Genomic DNA, 16,573 nt, shown 5'->3' on the forward strand with positions numbered 1-16,573 from the left:
TATATTGAAATTTTCCAAAATAATATCATCTTGGAAGTTTGCTTATAACCAGCGACGAAAGCAAACTTTCATCCAGTCAGATGGATTGAAAGTCACCAAAATGTTCATTTGCAAACATTGTGTTACTTGACTGCTTTTATGACAGCTTAAGTAAAAAGGTTTAATTCCTTCCTTCATTGTAGAAATCCACCTGAATATCTAAATTGTCGCACTGAGGAGAAAAATACCAAGGGAAATAAATAATGCTCAGTTTACGTTTAATAGTACTGTACAATTTGTGTCGATATCTGAGAAGAGAGTGGATTAAAACCACCATTGTGTAACACTGCTCTTATTTTTATGCAGTTTATAATCTCAAAACTATATCGTGATCATTCTGTTAGTGAGGTTATTCCCAGTAATGCACTCCCATTTGAGCAGGAAAAAGGCTCCTATTGTTGTTGCCAGATTCCCAATCATGCTTACAGTTAGCTTGCTGAGAAAATTATGACATCTGAGAAGTTGATCTGACAGTGCTGTGTTCCAGCTCATTTGTGCTAGATCATTAGTGTGTCTGGCTTCCAGGAGAGCTCCCAGCAGTGTTTTCCTGCGTAATAACTTCACTTTGGATAAAAAGAATCCAGCTACTGACTAATATGAAGCAATTAATACAGCACAATTCTGTTAAACATGGTGGATACATTATTTACTGGTAAATTGGCTTAAAGCCATGATGATGTTTTTCACTTGTTTAAGGGACAGCACTATATGTGGAGGACATCTCTCTGCAACTGTTGTACCCTGCCACTTGCAACAAGAGAAATTCAGCCAAAAGTGGCGGTTCATCTATAATGTTCCACCAGAAAATTGAATTTAGAATATAAAACTGACCTTTTATAAGAGATTCTAATTTATCTTTATTTTAGCAAAAGCTGAACAGAATTTTTACACTGCAAATAACTATCTTACTTATGCAAAATAATGACAAATTAATTCCAGTATCTGTTCTTTCCCCAACAGATTAGAGATTCAGTTTTCAAATGCAAATACCTGTTACAGTACAATCTGGGGACTCCTAGCTATTACAGTAACAAAAATAGAATGTGAATCGCAGTGTTTAATTTAGTGGAAAAGCAATAGACAGTGATATTGATTCATTATAATTCCTCCCATTTGTCTACTTTAGGCTTATAGTAATGTTTATTGCTATACGTCACATTTCCCCCTCTGTCCTCCTTTAACCTGTTATACTTCCTTATCACACTTTGAATCCAGTTCCCCTCCCTCCTTTGCACTTTGTTTTACTTCTTGAATAATACTGTTGCTTCGTGCACTTGTTCTCATAAAGAGAAATATTCATGGTTGATTGCAGTGTACGGAGCTCTGCCATCTGTTTAACATTTAGAAACTTGAAAGTTACAAATGATAATGAGGACTTGGTTTAAGTTCCATGAAGAAAGCTGGGATGCTGCATTTCTCAAGATGATTCATTGCATGAGCAAAAGCAGGGAGAGCAACACTATTTTACAGTGTAAACTAAAATGAGTAAATGGAAACATGATGAATTAAGAAGGACCTTAGCTACATGTGGAACAGGCAGAACAGGAAAAATGGCTTCCCATCAGGGAAGTAGCTTATGCACTCAGCTCTCACACACTACATTATTTTTGTACTTTATATGTATACTATTCCTTAGGAAATGAAGGGTGAGAAAACATGATGCCTTTTGTAACGCACATGGTCTATTTTAATTAGAATCATAAAATCCTACAGTGCTGAAGGAGACCATTCAGCCCATTGAGACTGCACCGACCACAATCCCACCCAGGCCCTATTCCCACAACCCCATGCATTTACCCTAGCTAGTCCCCTTGACACTAAGGAACAATTAAGCATAGCCAATCCCCCTAACCCGCACATCTTTGGACTGTGGGAGGAAACCAGAGCACCCAGAGGAAACCCAAGCAGAGACGGGGAGAATGTGCAAACTCCACACAAATAGTGACCCAAGCCGGGAATTGAACCCTCTCTGATGCTGTGAGGCAATAGTGCCAACCACTGTGCCACCGTGCTGTCCCTGATTAACCTGATAGAACTGATTAAGATATTTAACCAACCAGTCCATCCCTTCTTTAAGAAAATCACTTCCAAGTTAAATAAAAATAGAAAATAAACTGTGCCTGTGGAGAGAAAAACAGAGTTAATGTTTCAAGGCCATGTGACTGCTCCTTCAGAGCTGAAGAGAGGGAGACATGATGGATGTTATATTGTTGCAAAGAGAGTGGAGCAGCTGGAGCAAAACAAAAGATTTGGGATAGGTGGGAGGGAGCTCAGGAGAGATTTGATAAATATGTCATGGACACGACAGAAGAAATGTTAATGATAGTTTAAGGCAGGTGTTAATAGTGGCTAATTGTGTTTCTCGCTCCACGAATGCTGCCAGACCTGCTGAGTTTTCCAGCATTTTCTGTTTTTATTTCCACACTATTTTACTTTTACTTCCAAGTTAAATCCCATTTCAGAAATATTTTTGAGTAATGAATTAAATATATTTAACAAACTGCCTGCAAGCTCATGTAGGCCCAGGTTCTCTCACCAGCAAATATTCAGTTAGGGGGTTAGTCAATATGTGGCGTTAACAAATCAATGGACTGAAATTCCCAGCTCTCTGGAGATGGGCTCGCCTCTACTTCCTGCAGACCCAGTCACAGCCACCTATGTTGTCAGCACTTAGACCCCTCTGATTGGCATTGCCGTCCTCAATTGATCAGTGGTCCTGATGGTGGCCTCTTAATTGGCGACCACTGTTTAAACACAGCCCAGGGTCCTGACATCCCTCTATGCAGGCTCAGGTCCCATGTTCAATCCCCGCAGCACGACAACCTGGACTTTAATCTAATTCTGACTAGCAATCCTGAATGTTGCTCTGAACATTTTGGTGATTTACATTCGATGTACTGAATTCTAAAATTAATAATGGAATTGAAAGGTTTTCCTAACGTTTACAAGAATCTTTTTTAAATGCTTTGCAGTAATATAATGAAAAGAGAACATATTGCGTTGAAATGACTGCCCTACCGCTAACATAATGTTACTTGCAAAGCAATTGCAAATACGCAATATGTGGAAATTACAACATGAACACCGGGCATTTGACTCAACCAATTGAATTAGTATTTACCTCAACATGAGCAAATATTCTAATCACAGTGCCCACACTATTCCCACATCCCTTCAGTTATTGCTGTGGATAAGGTTTTAAACTAAAAGAGGTGGCAAGGGGTCAAGTGAAGGGCGATTCAGAAATCTAAAAAGAAAAGTCGAGGCAATGTTGTAGCAATTCGGGTAAAAAAATAAGTGGTGACAGGAAGGGACAGAGTTTAACAGTAATAATGCACCAGCAAAACGTCCAAGCAAAGAATGACAGTTGTGAAAAAAGGATTAACGTTCCTTTACCTGAATGCAGAAAGCAATTATAACAGGGTAAATGAGCCAGGGGGAGCTCATTCTGGAGAGTGAAAGCTGGCATGGCTGCAGGTATCTGATTTAGCAATGAAGATATGCTGCTTAGGAACCGAATCCAGTGCCAGAAGAGTCAGTGATCGTCTTGCCTCTGACAAGATGAGTACAATGCCAGACACTGATGACAGACTTCTGGATATGCAACACGATACCAGATGTGTGAGCTTCCATTTTTCGATGGTGAAATAGGTAGTGAGGGGGAGCAACTGTCTTTGGAAGGAGACAGTGAAACCTCAGGTCTGCATCACTCATTGGTGGTGAAAATAGATCTATTAGAGACTCTGTGTCTTCAATGGAAATGTTCTCACAGGCAACTCAAAGTCAGTTCCAGACCATGACATCCTCCTGGGTTAAAAGAGCTCAGCAGAAACCTGCTTTGATGAAAGGATGCCTGACATTGATGTCATCCCAAGTTGTGCACCAGATCCAGACACTTCCCTGTACAACAGGGCACCTTTGTGTTTTGCATCGTCATCCTCTTCCTCTTCAACCACTTGCTCCTCCTTTTCCTCAGATGAACTGTTTCATTTCAGGCCCTCACCCTCTTCAAAGTTGACACCTTGTGGCACAGTGGCACAGTGGTTAGCACTGCTGCCTCACAGCGCCAGGGACCCGGATTCGATTCTTGGCTTGAGTGACTGCCTGTGCGGAGTCTGCACGTTCTCCCCGTGTTTGCGTGGGTTTACTCCGGGTGTTCCGGTTTCCTCCCACAGTCTGAAAGACGTGCTAGTTAGGTGCATTGGCCATGCTAAATTCTCCCGCAGTGTACCCGAACAGGTGCCAGAGTGTAGTGACTAGGGGATTTTCACAGTAGCTTCATTACAGTGTTAATTTAAGCCTACTTGTGACACTAATAAATAAATAACTAAACCTCTCTGGCAGGTCGTGTTATGTAGAGCGCAGCAGAACACCACAAGGCATGAGACATTTGCAGCAATGTACAGCAGGGTGCCATATGACCAGTCCAGGCACTGGAACTGTACTTGCAGAAGCCCAATTTCTAAAGACAGACAGAATGCATGGAGAATGAGGAGCTAGCCGATTGTGTGATTGTCTTCAAAACAGAAGACAAAATTGAAGAACTGAAATAGAGCATAACCAAAGGGAAAATAAGATTGAGGAACTTAAGGTAGTTAATATCAGGAAAGGAAAAGAGTAAAACTTGAGACAAAAAAACAACAAATTCCAAGGACCTGATGCCTGTATCCAAGAAGTCAAAGAGATAGATGCACCGGTTACAATGCCATGAATGTAGGGAATGTTTTGACTGAGCCCCTCTGACCTTAATATGAAGTGAATTAAATGGAATACACACCGAGCTGCCCATGCTAACACCTCCATTAAAGGCATAGCCTGGCACATGTTAGCTCTTATTACCAATGAAGGATACAGGTTTGTCTGGAGATTTTGCTGTCACCATTGAGGAACATCTCACACCTCTTCCTGATCTGCCGTCATATATGTGGCTTCAAGTGTCATTATTTACACGATGCTCAGAAAGGAAAACAGCACATAGAAACAATAACGCCCCTTTGATCCACTCAGTGCTTTCCATGACATGGTAGCCTCCACACTTTTCTACATGGGGTTCCACTTGTGGCCTTGGAGGAGGTGGGGGCAGCTTGCTCACGTGTCTCAGTTTGCAGCTGAGATGCCTGTCGTGGCGATTCTCATCGAGGAGGTGTCTGTGGGAGCACTTTCAGAGACTGCTACACTTGCATCGTTTCAGCCCTGCAGTTCATTTGTTCCTTATGTTAGAGGGGCAAGAAGGCTGAAGATGATGATGGCAACCTTCGTGGGGTGGCAACCTCATCCTCTGTGGTGACATCCTCAGCCCTTGGCTGGTGCTCCGGATGGCTGGAGGGGAGTGATGCCATTGACTAATGCATGCTTGCTGCCACATATGACTCACCCAAAGGTTGGTCATTCTCCCTATGGATGAGCTCATACTCAAAACATTGATCCATGTTGAAGCACATGAGCTGGATAGACTCTTCCATTATCAGTCCCTAAACCTCATACTATACCTGAGAACTCTGATATCCAGGATGATATCTCTGCTGTTGGTCTAGGGAGAAACTCCTTTCCAAGGGTATGTACTGAGCTCAGCATGGCTATCTGTGTCTGTTCATCATCCTCTGAGGCTGGCCATTGAGTATACCTGCACTAAGGGCTAGTGTGCTTGCAAGATGCAACTGTGTTTCTTTGAAGCTTGGCCAGTTATCTTGGTTTGATTGTGGTGAGGGAGAAAATCTCCATGGGTGGACATCTGCACTTGTGGGAGACACAAGAAGAGATTATGAGAGTGCGCCTTGCAGAACAACTGTGCTGAGTTTTCACAATGTAATTCAGTACTTGGCATGGTGTCAAATGGCGTGGAGTGAAACCACAGAATCTCGACAGTGCAAAAGAGGCCATTCAGCCCATCGAGTCTGCACTGACTCTCTGACAGAGTATCTTACACAGGCTCTCTCCCCTGTTCTATCCCAGTAACACCACACCTTTCCCATGGTTAATCTATCTAATCTGAGGGGTAATTTAGCATGGCCAATTCACCTAACCTGCACATCTTTGGAGTGTGGGAGGAAACTGGAGCACCCAGAGGAAACCCCCGCAGACATGGGGAAAACAAGCGAACTCCACACAGGCAGTCACCCAAGCCCTGAATCGACCTCTGATCCCTGCTCTGTGAGGCAGCAGTGCTTACCACTGTGCCACTCCCTTCAATGAACACATTGGTCTTTGTAATCACCATCTCCACAATGAGTACCAATTTTGGAAGGGCCAACCAACTTCTTTGTGGTCTGTGATCCTGGTTATTTCCATCACTTCTGCCTCCATTGGTGTGATGAGGTAAGGTACCCCTGTACTTGTTTGAGCTTTCTCTTGGGCATTATGTGCCTATTTCTCCTGTAAGAATAGAAAGACAGAGATAAGGCACTGCTGTCTATGTGGCCAATGGAAACTTATTCAATTCCTTCAAGGTAGTTCTGTAGCCTTGAGCCATTCTGTGGGTTTGTCAGTAAACTGTGCTCACACCGCCCATGTTGAGGAGCAACATGCGCCCTGAGGCTCCTCAGCTTGGATGCCTGCTGGAGGGTGAATGCGCAGAGACCGCGAATGATGGTTGGATATAGCATTCACCTTACAAAGCATATCAGGTCATCAAAACTTTTCCTGCACTGGATCTAAATTCTTCTGACCAGTGCTACTGCCATCCATGCTTCTTTGGTCTGGTAGAGTGGTTTTCTCTTGCCGCCTCTCGGAATAGGACTGCCCTCTTCACCCTCATTGCCTCCAGCGTTGCCTCTAAGCTTGCTTCTAAAAATCGAAGGGCTGCCCTGCCCTGCGTTCCAAGCCTCAGGCTCTCCTGAAACATTGTGGAAATTGAAGTTTTCTGTGATTCTTCACTGTACACATAGCAGTGAAATGGCAGTGTTATGAAAACCAAACTTATCTTATTAATAAGAACCGAGGTCGGGAACTTTAATTCCAGATGAGCCTCGGAGCTTTTGTAAATGTACAGATTGGAAGCAGGCTGCACGAGCACAGATCAGTATTTTTAAGTTTTTTGGGCCCAGTGCACCCGTGCCAGAAACAAAAAAAGACGCAAAAACCTGGTTCAAATAACCAGGACTAGCGCAGCATGGAAAATTAGTGTCCCAGCAATGGGAGGTCCCAAAAAGGGGATCAGGAAGTGATTTCAGTTTGGTTAAAAAGGGAGGAAGCCGAGAAACAGGCTCCAAATAGGAAAAGGGCTATGGGTAACAGACTTTAAGTGAAAAGAGCTTAAGGGAAACCCTGGTACTGGAAGAGAGCTAAGAAGAATCCATGAAGATCCAAGAAAGTAGCCGAAGGTTGGTGACTAGATGCTGTGGGCCATTGTCCAAAGATACCTCTTTCCAGGAGTGCTGTTCTTCTCGGAGTAGCTCAAGAGCTAAATTGTGTTTGTGACCTGGTGCTTCAGTGCATATTCAAGTATCCAGGAAGATGAGATTGAAACCGTGCAAGATTTGCTATTGATAATGTCGTCTAAGCTGCGTTTTGAAGAGAAATTCCAAGGTTAGATCTTCAGATGTGAAGTCTGGAGTCTCTCATAGTTTGTGAGATTCGTTGAACTCTGTGTTACTGAAGTTTGGGTGGGTTGATGAGAAATCTGTGGGCTCTGTCTTCGTTGCATCTGCCATTTATTGTATAATGTAGTATGTTTTACTACAGTTTGCCTGTTAATTCACATGTACCTCATATTAACACTGACTGTTAGAGGGTAAAATAGATATTGTAAATTGTTTCATCTTTATGAGCTTGTATAGTAAAGTTTATTTTTGTTTGTTCAAAACCCATGGAATCTTGTGGCTTTATTCACTGAACAAGTGTCTTAAAGCTAAAAATCTGTCTACTTTAAACAACACTTCACTGGTCCCTAACCGGATTTTATTAATCTGGAGGCTGGCCTCGGCTCACAACAGTAGCCACAGTAATGTCTGCCATGGTGAGTTTAAATCAGGCCTAGAAAAGTTGGCCTGACTCCATTCCTGCTATGAATTGCCTGCTAGACCCATCTCCATAGTAATAAACTGGTTAGCTGTGTGAAACCTTGGGCTCAATTCTGTTTCCCCTGTCTCCCAGCCACCTTGCCCCCACCAGAGGTGACATTCGGACTAAAAATGAGCATGGACTTCCAATTCCGGTCTCAGGACAAAAATCCAACCCTTGGAATCTGTTATTCATGAAGTCTTAACGGTACACTTAGCAAATCATGGTATAGTCAGACAAAGTCAGCAAAAAGAAAATTGTGTTTGACAAGTTTATTTATTTTATTTGAGGATGTAACTATTAGAATAGATAAAGAGGACCAGTGGATGTAGTATACTTGCATTTCCAAAAGACATTAGGTAACAAACTACAAAATATGTAACGAAACAAGATGAGTCCAACAATATGCACAGTACTGTAATTGTGGTCTGATTATACTTTTATGTAGACTCATCATTACCACTTGATTTGACTATCCTGCGTTATAGATTGCCAACAAATTAGCCCTGTGTTTGAAATTTTACATTCGGTTGTCCATTTTCTTGAATGTGAAGAGATAGACATTTTACAAATGGAAGTCAACAAGGAACATTATAATATCATGTGTACTGCAAGACACTAATAAAATCGTTCTTCGACAATAAGAAATGAGAGTGCAGTATAAATTTCTAGAGGCATCGCATTTGATAGTTGTGAATATATTATATAAATTCTGCAAAATTATTTTAATCCGAGGAAAATTGTATTCTATGCTGGTGATTGATGAGGTTGTCATCTGCTTTATGTCAAACAGCTTTCAAATAGTACTTTGCAGAACATTTCTTCCATTGTGGTTTACAAAAAACACTGAGGATTTATTAAAGAAATGTGTACGTTTGGATTACAAACTCAGGAAAAAAATGTCATTGACGAGTTTCAGGAGCTAGGTATTGCAGAGTACATCAGGTAATTTGAAGGGGAGAAAATTGTGCTATGTATTAAATCAGTGATGCTGGAAGTGAAATATAATTCATATAATTATTGGTTTTGTAATCTCTTGTAAAACTGTAACCCTTTTCTAACACCAAAATATACAACAGTGAGCCAAACAATAAGTCAGCAATACTTTAATCTGTTTGAACTGGTAACTTTAATAACAGCCAAAATATAGGTAATAATATTGTATGCTGATAAGTCTCTTTTTAAGTGTCCATTTTCTGTATCACTTCAATCTTATAGCCGAGTGCACCTAAAAATAACAATGATGCATTTTAATTTTAAATTAAATAATGCTCTAATTAATTTGAAAAGATATTTGGAGTAACTTGCAAGCTATCATTCCATCTTTGGATTCAAACAGCATTCACAAATAGCTCTCTGAAACAACAATTCACTGCTTTGAGTATTGACTTCATCTGAATATAACTGAATTACATCTTTGTTGCTCAGTCCAGGGATCTCTTCTGTGTGTATTTACAAAAAAAAACTTTCCATTCATTTTAAATAAATACCATGGTGAATAAAAGCTTTAAATATGAATATTGCTTAATTTCCCCTTTTCAAATTAATAGACCTCTCACCTGGAAAACCATTTACTTCATCCTATGGCTTGCTGTCAGAATACCAACTATGGTATGATAAAAATAGCTTGAAAGCCATGGACACATTGGAAACGTTCTTTTCTGCTGCTGCAGGGAAAATTTGTATTTTAAGAACAACAAGATGTAAAGTAGATTTGAGAGAGTGGTGTCCCTAGCATACAGCTTTATATAACATTGCGGTGCTCCAATTTAATGGTGCTCAAACTGGAGTCCATGGCCTCTTGGGACACTTCTTTGTAAAATCTACTTTACATCTCATTGTTCTTAAAATTCAAATGCTGTTTACCAATCTGCCAGCACTAGAATATCGCTGACCCGCTTACTGCCTGGTTTGCAGCATTTCTGTAATTGGAACGCCACCAGGAATGGGTTCATTTCATTTTGTTGTATTTCTTAGACCCTCGGACAGTCTCTATTGACCACCAAGAGGCCATGGATTCCAGTTTGAGCACCACTAAATTGGAGCACCACAATGTTATATAAAGCTGTATGCTAGGGACACTACTTTGGTGGAGAGTTACACTTGAAACATTGATAGTGTTCCCAATAGGAAGCTGTTGAGCCTAATCCAACACTAGGAAGTACAGAAAGGATACGCGGTGATGTACTCAAGAAGTATGTTGCTGAACCTATTAGGCTATCTTTCATCTGAAGAGAAGATAAGAGTTTTCACATCAGTCACACGAATGTTCAGTATATCGTACAACCTTGAGAAAATTTCAGGCAAGTCCATTTAACAGGATACTGATGAACTTTATATTTGGAAATGTACATGTGCAAGGAGTTTATTTTATTATAATTTAGATGGGAAGATTACCAATCCAATAGAAAAGGGGTCTTTCAACCAAAAATATTTGTGAATCCCTGCTATAATTCTTCAGTTCCTCTCTATAGGAATTTTGATTGTTTTTCTACTGTAGCTTATTGGTTCCTCACTGGATGTCCTAATGTTTTATGCTGCTGTGTCTGTGCAGCTCCGTGATCCAGTTGATTCTGTGCATACATAATTTTGCCCTCTGCACAGTTAAACCAGATCAAATTCAAAATGCTGCTTGGCTTCTAATACTGATTCTCTGGCCTTGACGCATTAATCTCAGCAGTCACCTTCACTCTGTACAACATATAAAATGGCGGCTCCCTATCTGCCAGTGTGCAGACTGCATTAAGATCATTTGACATTCCAAAATACTTAGAATACCCTCCGTGGCTCCCAGTGGCCAGCTGCACCCAATACCTCCCTAAACTTCAAAAAACCGTCTGAGAACAAGTACGGCCCTTCCTTGTGAATATTCGCAGACCTCAAGTTCTGCTCTTACCAAACTATCCAAGGCACCATTTTCCTTCAGGGTGTTGGCAAGGTCCAGCTGCCTTCCTTGCCCTCCTCAAGTTATTTGAATGAGAAGACTGCAGTTTTTCCTACACGTTACATACTACAAGTGCTCCAACTCTCATCTCTCATCCTCTGCTGTTGGCGTTACACCAATCAGAGACCCACTCCCACATCCTCTCTTCTAACTTCTCTTGTCTGCATATATTCCAAGGACTTAGTTACAAGGTTAGGTTAGAAGGGCTGGGGTTGTTCTTCTCGGAGCAACCAATTGAGGGATTTGGTAGAGGAATGCAAGATTATGACGAGCTTGGATATGGTAAACAAGGTAAAACTCTTCCCATTAGCTGATGGTACAATAACTAAGGGGTGCAGTTTTAAGATTTTGGGTACGAGATGCAACAGGAATGTGAAGAAGATCTTTGTATGCAGTGAGTGGCAATGACTTGGAACTCACTACCCAATGACGGTTGCGACAGTGAAAACAATCAATAATATCATAAGGAAATTGAATGGGCAACTACAGGGACTCTGTAGTGAATGGAACTGACTGGATTGCTCTGCAGGGAACCAGCATGAAGGTGATGGGCTAAATGGTCTCTTCTGTGCTGCAAATAACTATGACTCTCATTCCTGTAACTCTCAGAAATTCATCTGTCCCCATCTCCAATCTAGATAACCGCCTTTAACCCAATACTTGTTTATTTCTATCTTGCTGCACATTCTTGAAAAAGGTGAGAGATAGAAATTATGTGCTCAAATCAAATTAAAGCACATATGAAAGAGTATAGAGAAAATTATTGAAACACGGTACGGTACGGTAGCACAGTGGTTAGCACTGCTGCTTCACAGCTCCAGGGACCTGGGTTTGATTCCCGGCTCGGGTCACTATCTGTGTGGAGTTTGCACATTCTCCTCATGTCTGCGTGGGTTTCCTCCGGGTGCTCCGGTTTCCTCCCACAGTCCAAAGATGTGCGGGTTAGGTTGATTGGCCATTCTAAAATTGCCCCTTAGTGTCGTGAGATATGTAGGTTTGAGGTATTAGTGGGTAAAATATGTAGAGATATGGGGGTAGGGCCTGGGTGGGATTGTGGTCGGTGCAGACTCGATGGGCCGAATGGCCTCTTCCTGCACTGTAGGGTTTCTATGAATTCTATGAATACCGAAGAAAAAAGTAACAGGAAAGCAGACGCTTATCGAAAAAGTACATCAAAGATTTAGAGACAAGTGAATACAAAAGCCACAACTAGCAAATTCTGTCAGCCGCAGACAAAGGATAAAAAATCTGAAAGACAAAAGGGAAAGTCAGGGAAACACAAAAATTGGAGTGGGCAAGAACGAGAGTGACAGCTACAGGAAGTTTTAAAAAAAATCATTTTAGTTCATGAGCAATTCTGCTCCAGATAAACCAGTCTTCTTTTTAATGATTGCGTTTCAGCCATTCACATCAGTTAGTCTCTGTAGTGTACTTATCTTGGAGACACATTGTACTTTTATCGTGTGCTGACATAATGTTCCTGCTTTTGTGGTGATGGAATAACAGTACTAGCTTCAAAATAAATTTGCAGGGATATTTTTGCTTTTGGCAGAACGCCATAGAGTGTCAAATTCTTATGAGAGTGGAATATTTCAAGAAACTTATTCAGTAGAAGCAACTGGTTTAGAGAGATTGTTCTAAGTCAACAATTTTAAACTGTCACTGTAATTAACTTTATGTATCGTATGTATAATAATCATGAATTCTGCTATGGTCTATTGCTTCATTCTGAATGCTTCATTGTTTAATTAGTCAATAAAGATTTAAGTAATTTAACAACAACAACTTGCATGCAAGTGATGTCTTTAATGTAGTGAAGTGTCTCAAGGTGCACATAAACAATAAAATCTGGTTTCGTGGATGATATTTCTGCTTTTCCCTCATAGTGTGAACCCAGAACTAAGGGGCAGAGTTTCCCTCAGGGGGTCATTAGTGTTTGCAATTCTCTCCCTCAGCAGGCAATGGAGGCTGGGCCATTGAATATATTTCAGGTTGAGTTAGACACATTTTTACTTGACAGGCGAGTAAATGGTTATGTGGGACAGACAGAAAAGTGGAGTTAAGGCCACAACAGAACAGCTATGATCTTATTGACTGATGAAGCAGGCTTGAGAGGCCGGATGACTTACTCCTACCCCCATTTCTTATGTTCTTTCAAATTAATAGGAGAAGTAGTGGGAATTTGTGTAAATTCCAGTGTGCAGTATAATTGTAAAATATTGCTGTAAAAAGATATATGCTGTCCAAGATTTTTGTCTTGCCCCTATCAGGACAGATGCAAGAATTACAAACTTCCGAGGGAACAGTAATTTGTTCCGACGTTGTGCCTTTTTGGCACAGAGGCACAGTGGTTGGGGCACAACAGTGGAACAATGGTTAGCACTGCTGCCTCAAAGCGCACGGACCCGGATTCGATTCCCGCCTTGGTTCACTGTCTATGCGGAGTCTGCATGTTCTCCCCATATCTGCGTGGGTTTCCTCAGACTGCTCCGGTTTCCTCCCACAGTCCGAAAGTTGTGCTGGTTAGGTGCATTAGCCGTGCTAAATTCTCTGTGTACCGGAAAAGGCGCCGGAATGTGGCGACTAGGGGATTTTCACAGTAACTTCATTGTAGTGTTAATGTAAGCCTACTTGTGACACTAATAAATAAACTTTACAATTAAACAAGAGCTTGGGGGCCACTGTTCCCTGGTGCATTCCCCATGGCACATCTCAATCATGATGTGGAGATGCCGGCGTTGGACTGGGGTAAACACAGTAAGAAGTTTAACAACACCAGGTTAAAGTCCAACAGGTTTATTTGGTAGCAAAAGCCACACAAGCTTTCGGAGCTGCAAGCCCCTCCTTCACCTGAAGAAGGGGCTTGCAGCTCCGAAAGCTTGTGTGGCTTTTGCTACCAAATAAACCTGTTGGACTTTAACCTGGTGTTGTTAAACTTCTTACAACATCTCAATCAGTCAGACTTTCCTTTGTGAATTTAAAGAAAAACTTTGGGGTAACTGATCCCAGTGCATTCTCCATGGCAACACCTCAACCAATCAGTGTACACTTGCACCCTGTTTCTCATGCAGTAAAAATTGTTGTTCCCTTTGAAATTTGATATTTTTGTATCCATCGTGATGAGTGCAAGGTGAAAAGCTTTGACAGCATGTCTCTCTTTTCAGCCATACTCTCAGTTCCATACTATCAAGCAACTAATTGTAAAGGAGATTAACTGTCAATCCTGTCGATTGTTAACCATGCAATATGACAGATAATAATCTAAAATATACTCCAGATAATTGGAGAACTGAATTTGAAACTCTAAATTGTAATAGTTATCAGTGTTATATTAATTTAAAACTGTATTAATAAATTCTGTACAATTTGAATTAATCTGGTTAGTGGAATAACAGGTAAAAATAACAAAAGAAATATGAAGATTAATTCATATCTTACCTACACCACCATCTGAAAGAATCTTTAAAGAGAAGCTTGACTACTTTATATTTTGCATGTAAATAAGTTTGTTTTTAAGTTTCGGGATATTAAGGAACTTTGATGCATATATTTAACCATTATCCATTCCTTAACCCTACAGGCTTTGCTATTGTACCAAAGTACTATTATGTGCCGGCTGATTTTATTGAATTAGAAAGGGCAGCACCTGGCAGCCTAAAGCGTTTTCCGAGCAACTCTGGACGTGATGGAAATCTTTTCTTATGGGGACAGGCCTTGTATATAATTGCAAAGCTGCTCGGTAAGTAAAATAATTTTATTAGCTAAACCAATTAAATTAGAAGCCAGTAACAACAACTACATGTATTTATATGGCTCCTTGAATGTAGAAAAAATATCCCAACGCGATTCACAGAATTATAATGAAAAATTGACACATCCAAAGCAGCAACAGAGATTAGAAAGGAGATTAAAAAGCTTAGTGCAAGGGGAATATTGGTAAGGAGGTTTAGGTTGATTAGCAATGCTAAATGGCCCCTTAGTATCAGGGGGATTAGCTGGATAAATACGTGGGGATATGGGGATAAGTCCTGAGTGGGATTGTTGTCAGTGCAGACTCGATGGGCTGAATGGCCTCCTTCTGCACTGTAGGGATTCTATGATCTCTCCTATAATTAAGAGGAGAGGAAGAGAGAGGGTTTTGTGAGGGGAATTGAGAACACTTGACCTTGGCAGCTAACAATACAGCTTCCATTAATGGGGCAAAAGGAGTGGGATAAACAAAAGGCAGAGAGAGAAGAATGGATAATATGACAGGAGTATATTGATTTGGAGAACAGCTTATTGATTCGTAAGAGTTGTATGTGGGGAAAAAAGCTGCTGGGGTTAGGAAGGTTCAATTTAGTCTGGTTCCTCAGAACAGGATTGCCCAACAGTACAGAGGATGGGTAGATCAATTTTACTACAGATTCCAAAGGCAGGTAAAAGACATTTTTTAAAATAAATTGGAGAATAATCGTTCCAAGGCCATGGAGAGTTTTAAGCACAAGGAAAAGAATCTCAAATTTGAGATATCGGGGTATGTAGAGTTAGTATAAGTCATCAAGAACAGGAGTGATGAGTGACCAGACTTGGTGCAGGGCAAAATACAGCTGGCAGAGTTTTGGATGAATTGAAGTTCACAAAGGATGATGGATTGGAGGTCAAAAAGGAGAACAGCAGAATAACCAAGTCAAGAGGCAACAGAAGTATTGAGGTGGGGGCAGACAACAGTAATGTTACAATTGACTTATGTGTTCTTTTTGGTGGGGAGAATGTAGAGTTGAAAACTCAGCTCAAGAATGATGCTGATGCAGAGGTTGCAAATATTGCTGCTCAGAGTGAGTGAGTCAATGCTAGTGTAATGGAATCAGTGGGGGCTGAAAGGGAAAGGCTTTGATTTTTTCCAATGTTTAGCTGGAGGAACTAGCGGCTGATCCAAAACTGAATGTTGGGCAGTCAGTCTGATAGAAGCAGTGAATGGTTTGAGAAAGGTCATGGAGAGATACAACCAGGATTAACACCACGTGGAACCTGATCCTATATTTTGGCTGATGTTACCAAGGAACAATAAGTAGAGGAGAAAGAAAACAAAGAGGGATACATGGAGACTTCTGAGGTGATTTTTGTGGGGGTGGAAAGAGAAGTCATTGCTTAACATGTTCAGGCTATGATCTTAAATGTAAGCAGATAATGGGGGTGTGATAGATTGTATCAGAGGCTGCACAAGTTCCTAGAAGACATTAAATTAATTTAAAACTGTATTAATAAATTCTGAAAAACTATGTAGGTGGTATTCTCCCTCCTCTGGGATAGTGAGAGGGATAATACACCACCGTCACAGAAGATGCAATTGTGACTTTCATCAAAGTTGTTTTGTGGATCATTTTATGAGCTCAAACATTGCATGAAAATCAGGCTTTCCTGACTAAAGCAAGTAAATTACTGTTATTCACAGCAATCAATGTTACTGGACAATTTGTTGAATTCTCAGACACTCCAATAATATAAGCAATTATATAAACAAGTGTCACATCTACTGGATGCTCTGTACTTACAGGCCTTGGTGCATTTCTTATCTCATGCTTCTGAATGCATTCAGCTTGTACCTCAAAC

The 16,573-nt window shown here is 40.9% G+C and overlaps 1 protein-coding gene across 4 annotated transcripts in view; it reads left to right on the forward strand.

Moving 5' to 3' along the window:
* Nucleotides 1–16,573, forward strand: part of phkb (phosphorylase kinase, beta) — a 261,679-nt gene that overhangs the window by 139,910 nt on the left and 105,196 nt on the right. For all 4 annotated transcript variants that reach the window (XM_078210829.1, XM_078210828.1, XM_078210830.1 and 1 more), the window contains one exon: nucleotides 14,562–14,720. In XM_078210829.1, coding sequence (XP_078066955.1) covers nucleotides 14,562–14,720 — 159 coding nt within the window. The remainder of the gene's footprint in view (nucleotides 1–14,561; nucleotides 14,721–16,573) is intronic.

This window comes from Mustelus asterias, chromosome 4 (assembly GCF_964213995.1).
Source record: "Mustelus asterias chromosome 4, sMusAst1.hap1.1, whole genome shotgun sequence".
Classification (NCBI taxonomy): Eukaryota; Metazoa; Chordata; class Chondrichthyes; order Carcharhiniformes; family Triakidae; genus Mustelus; species Mustelus asterias.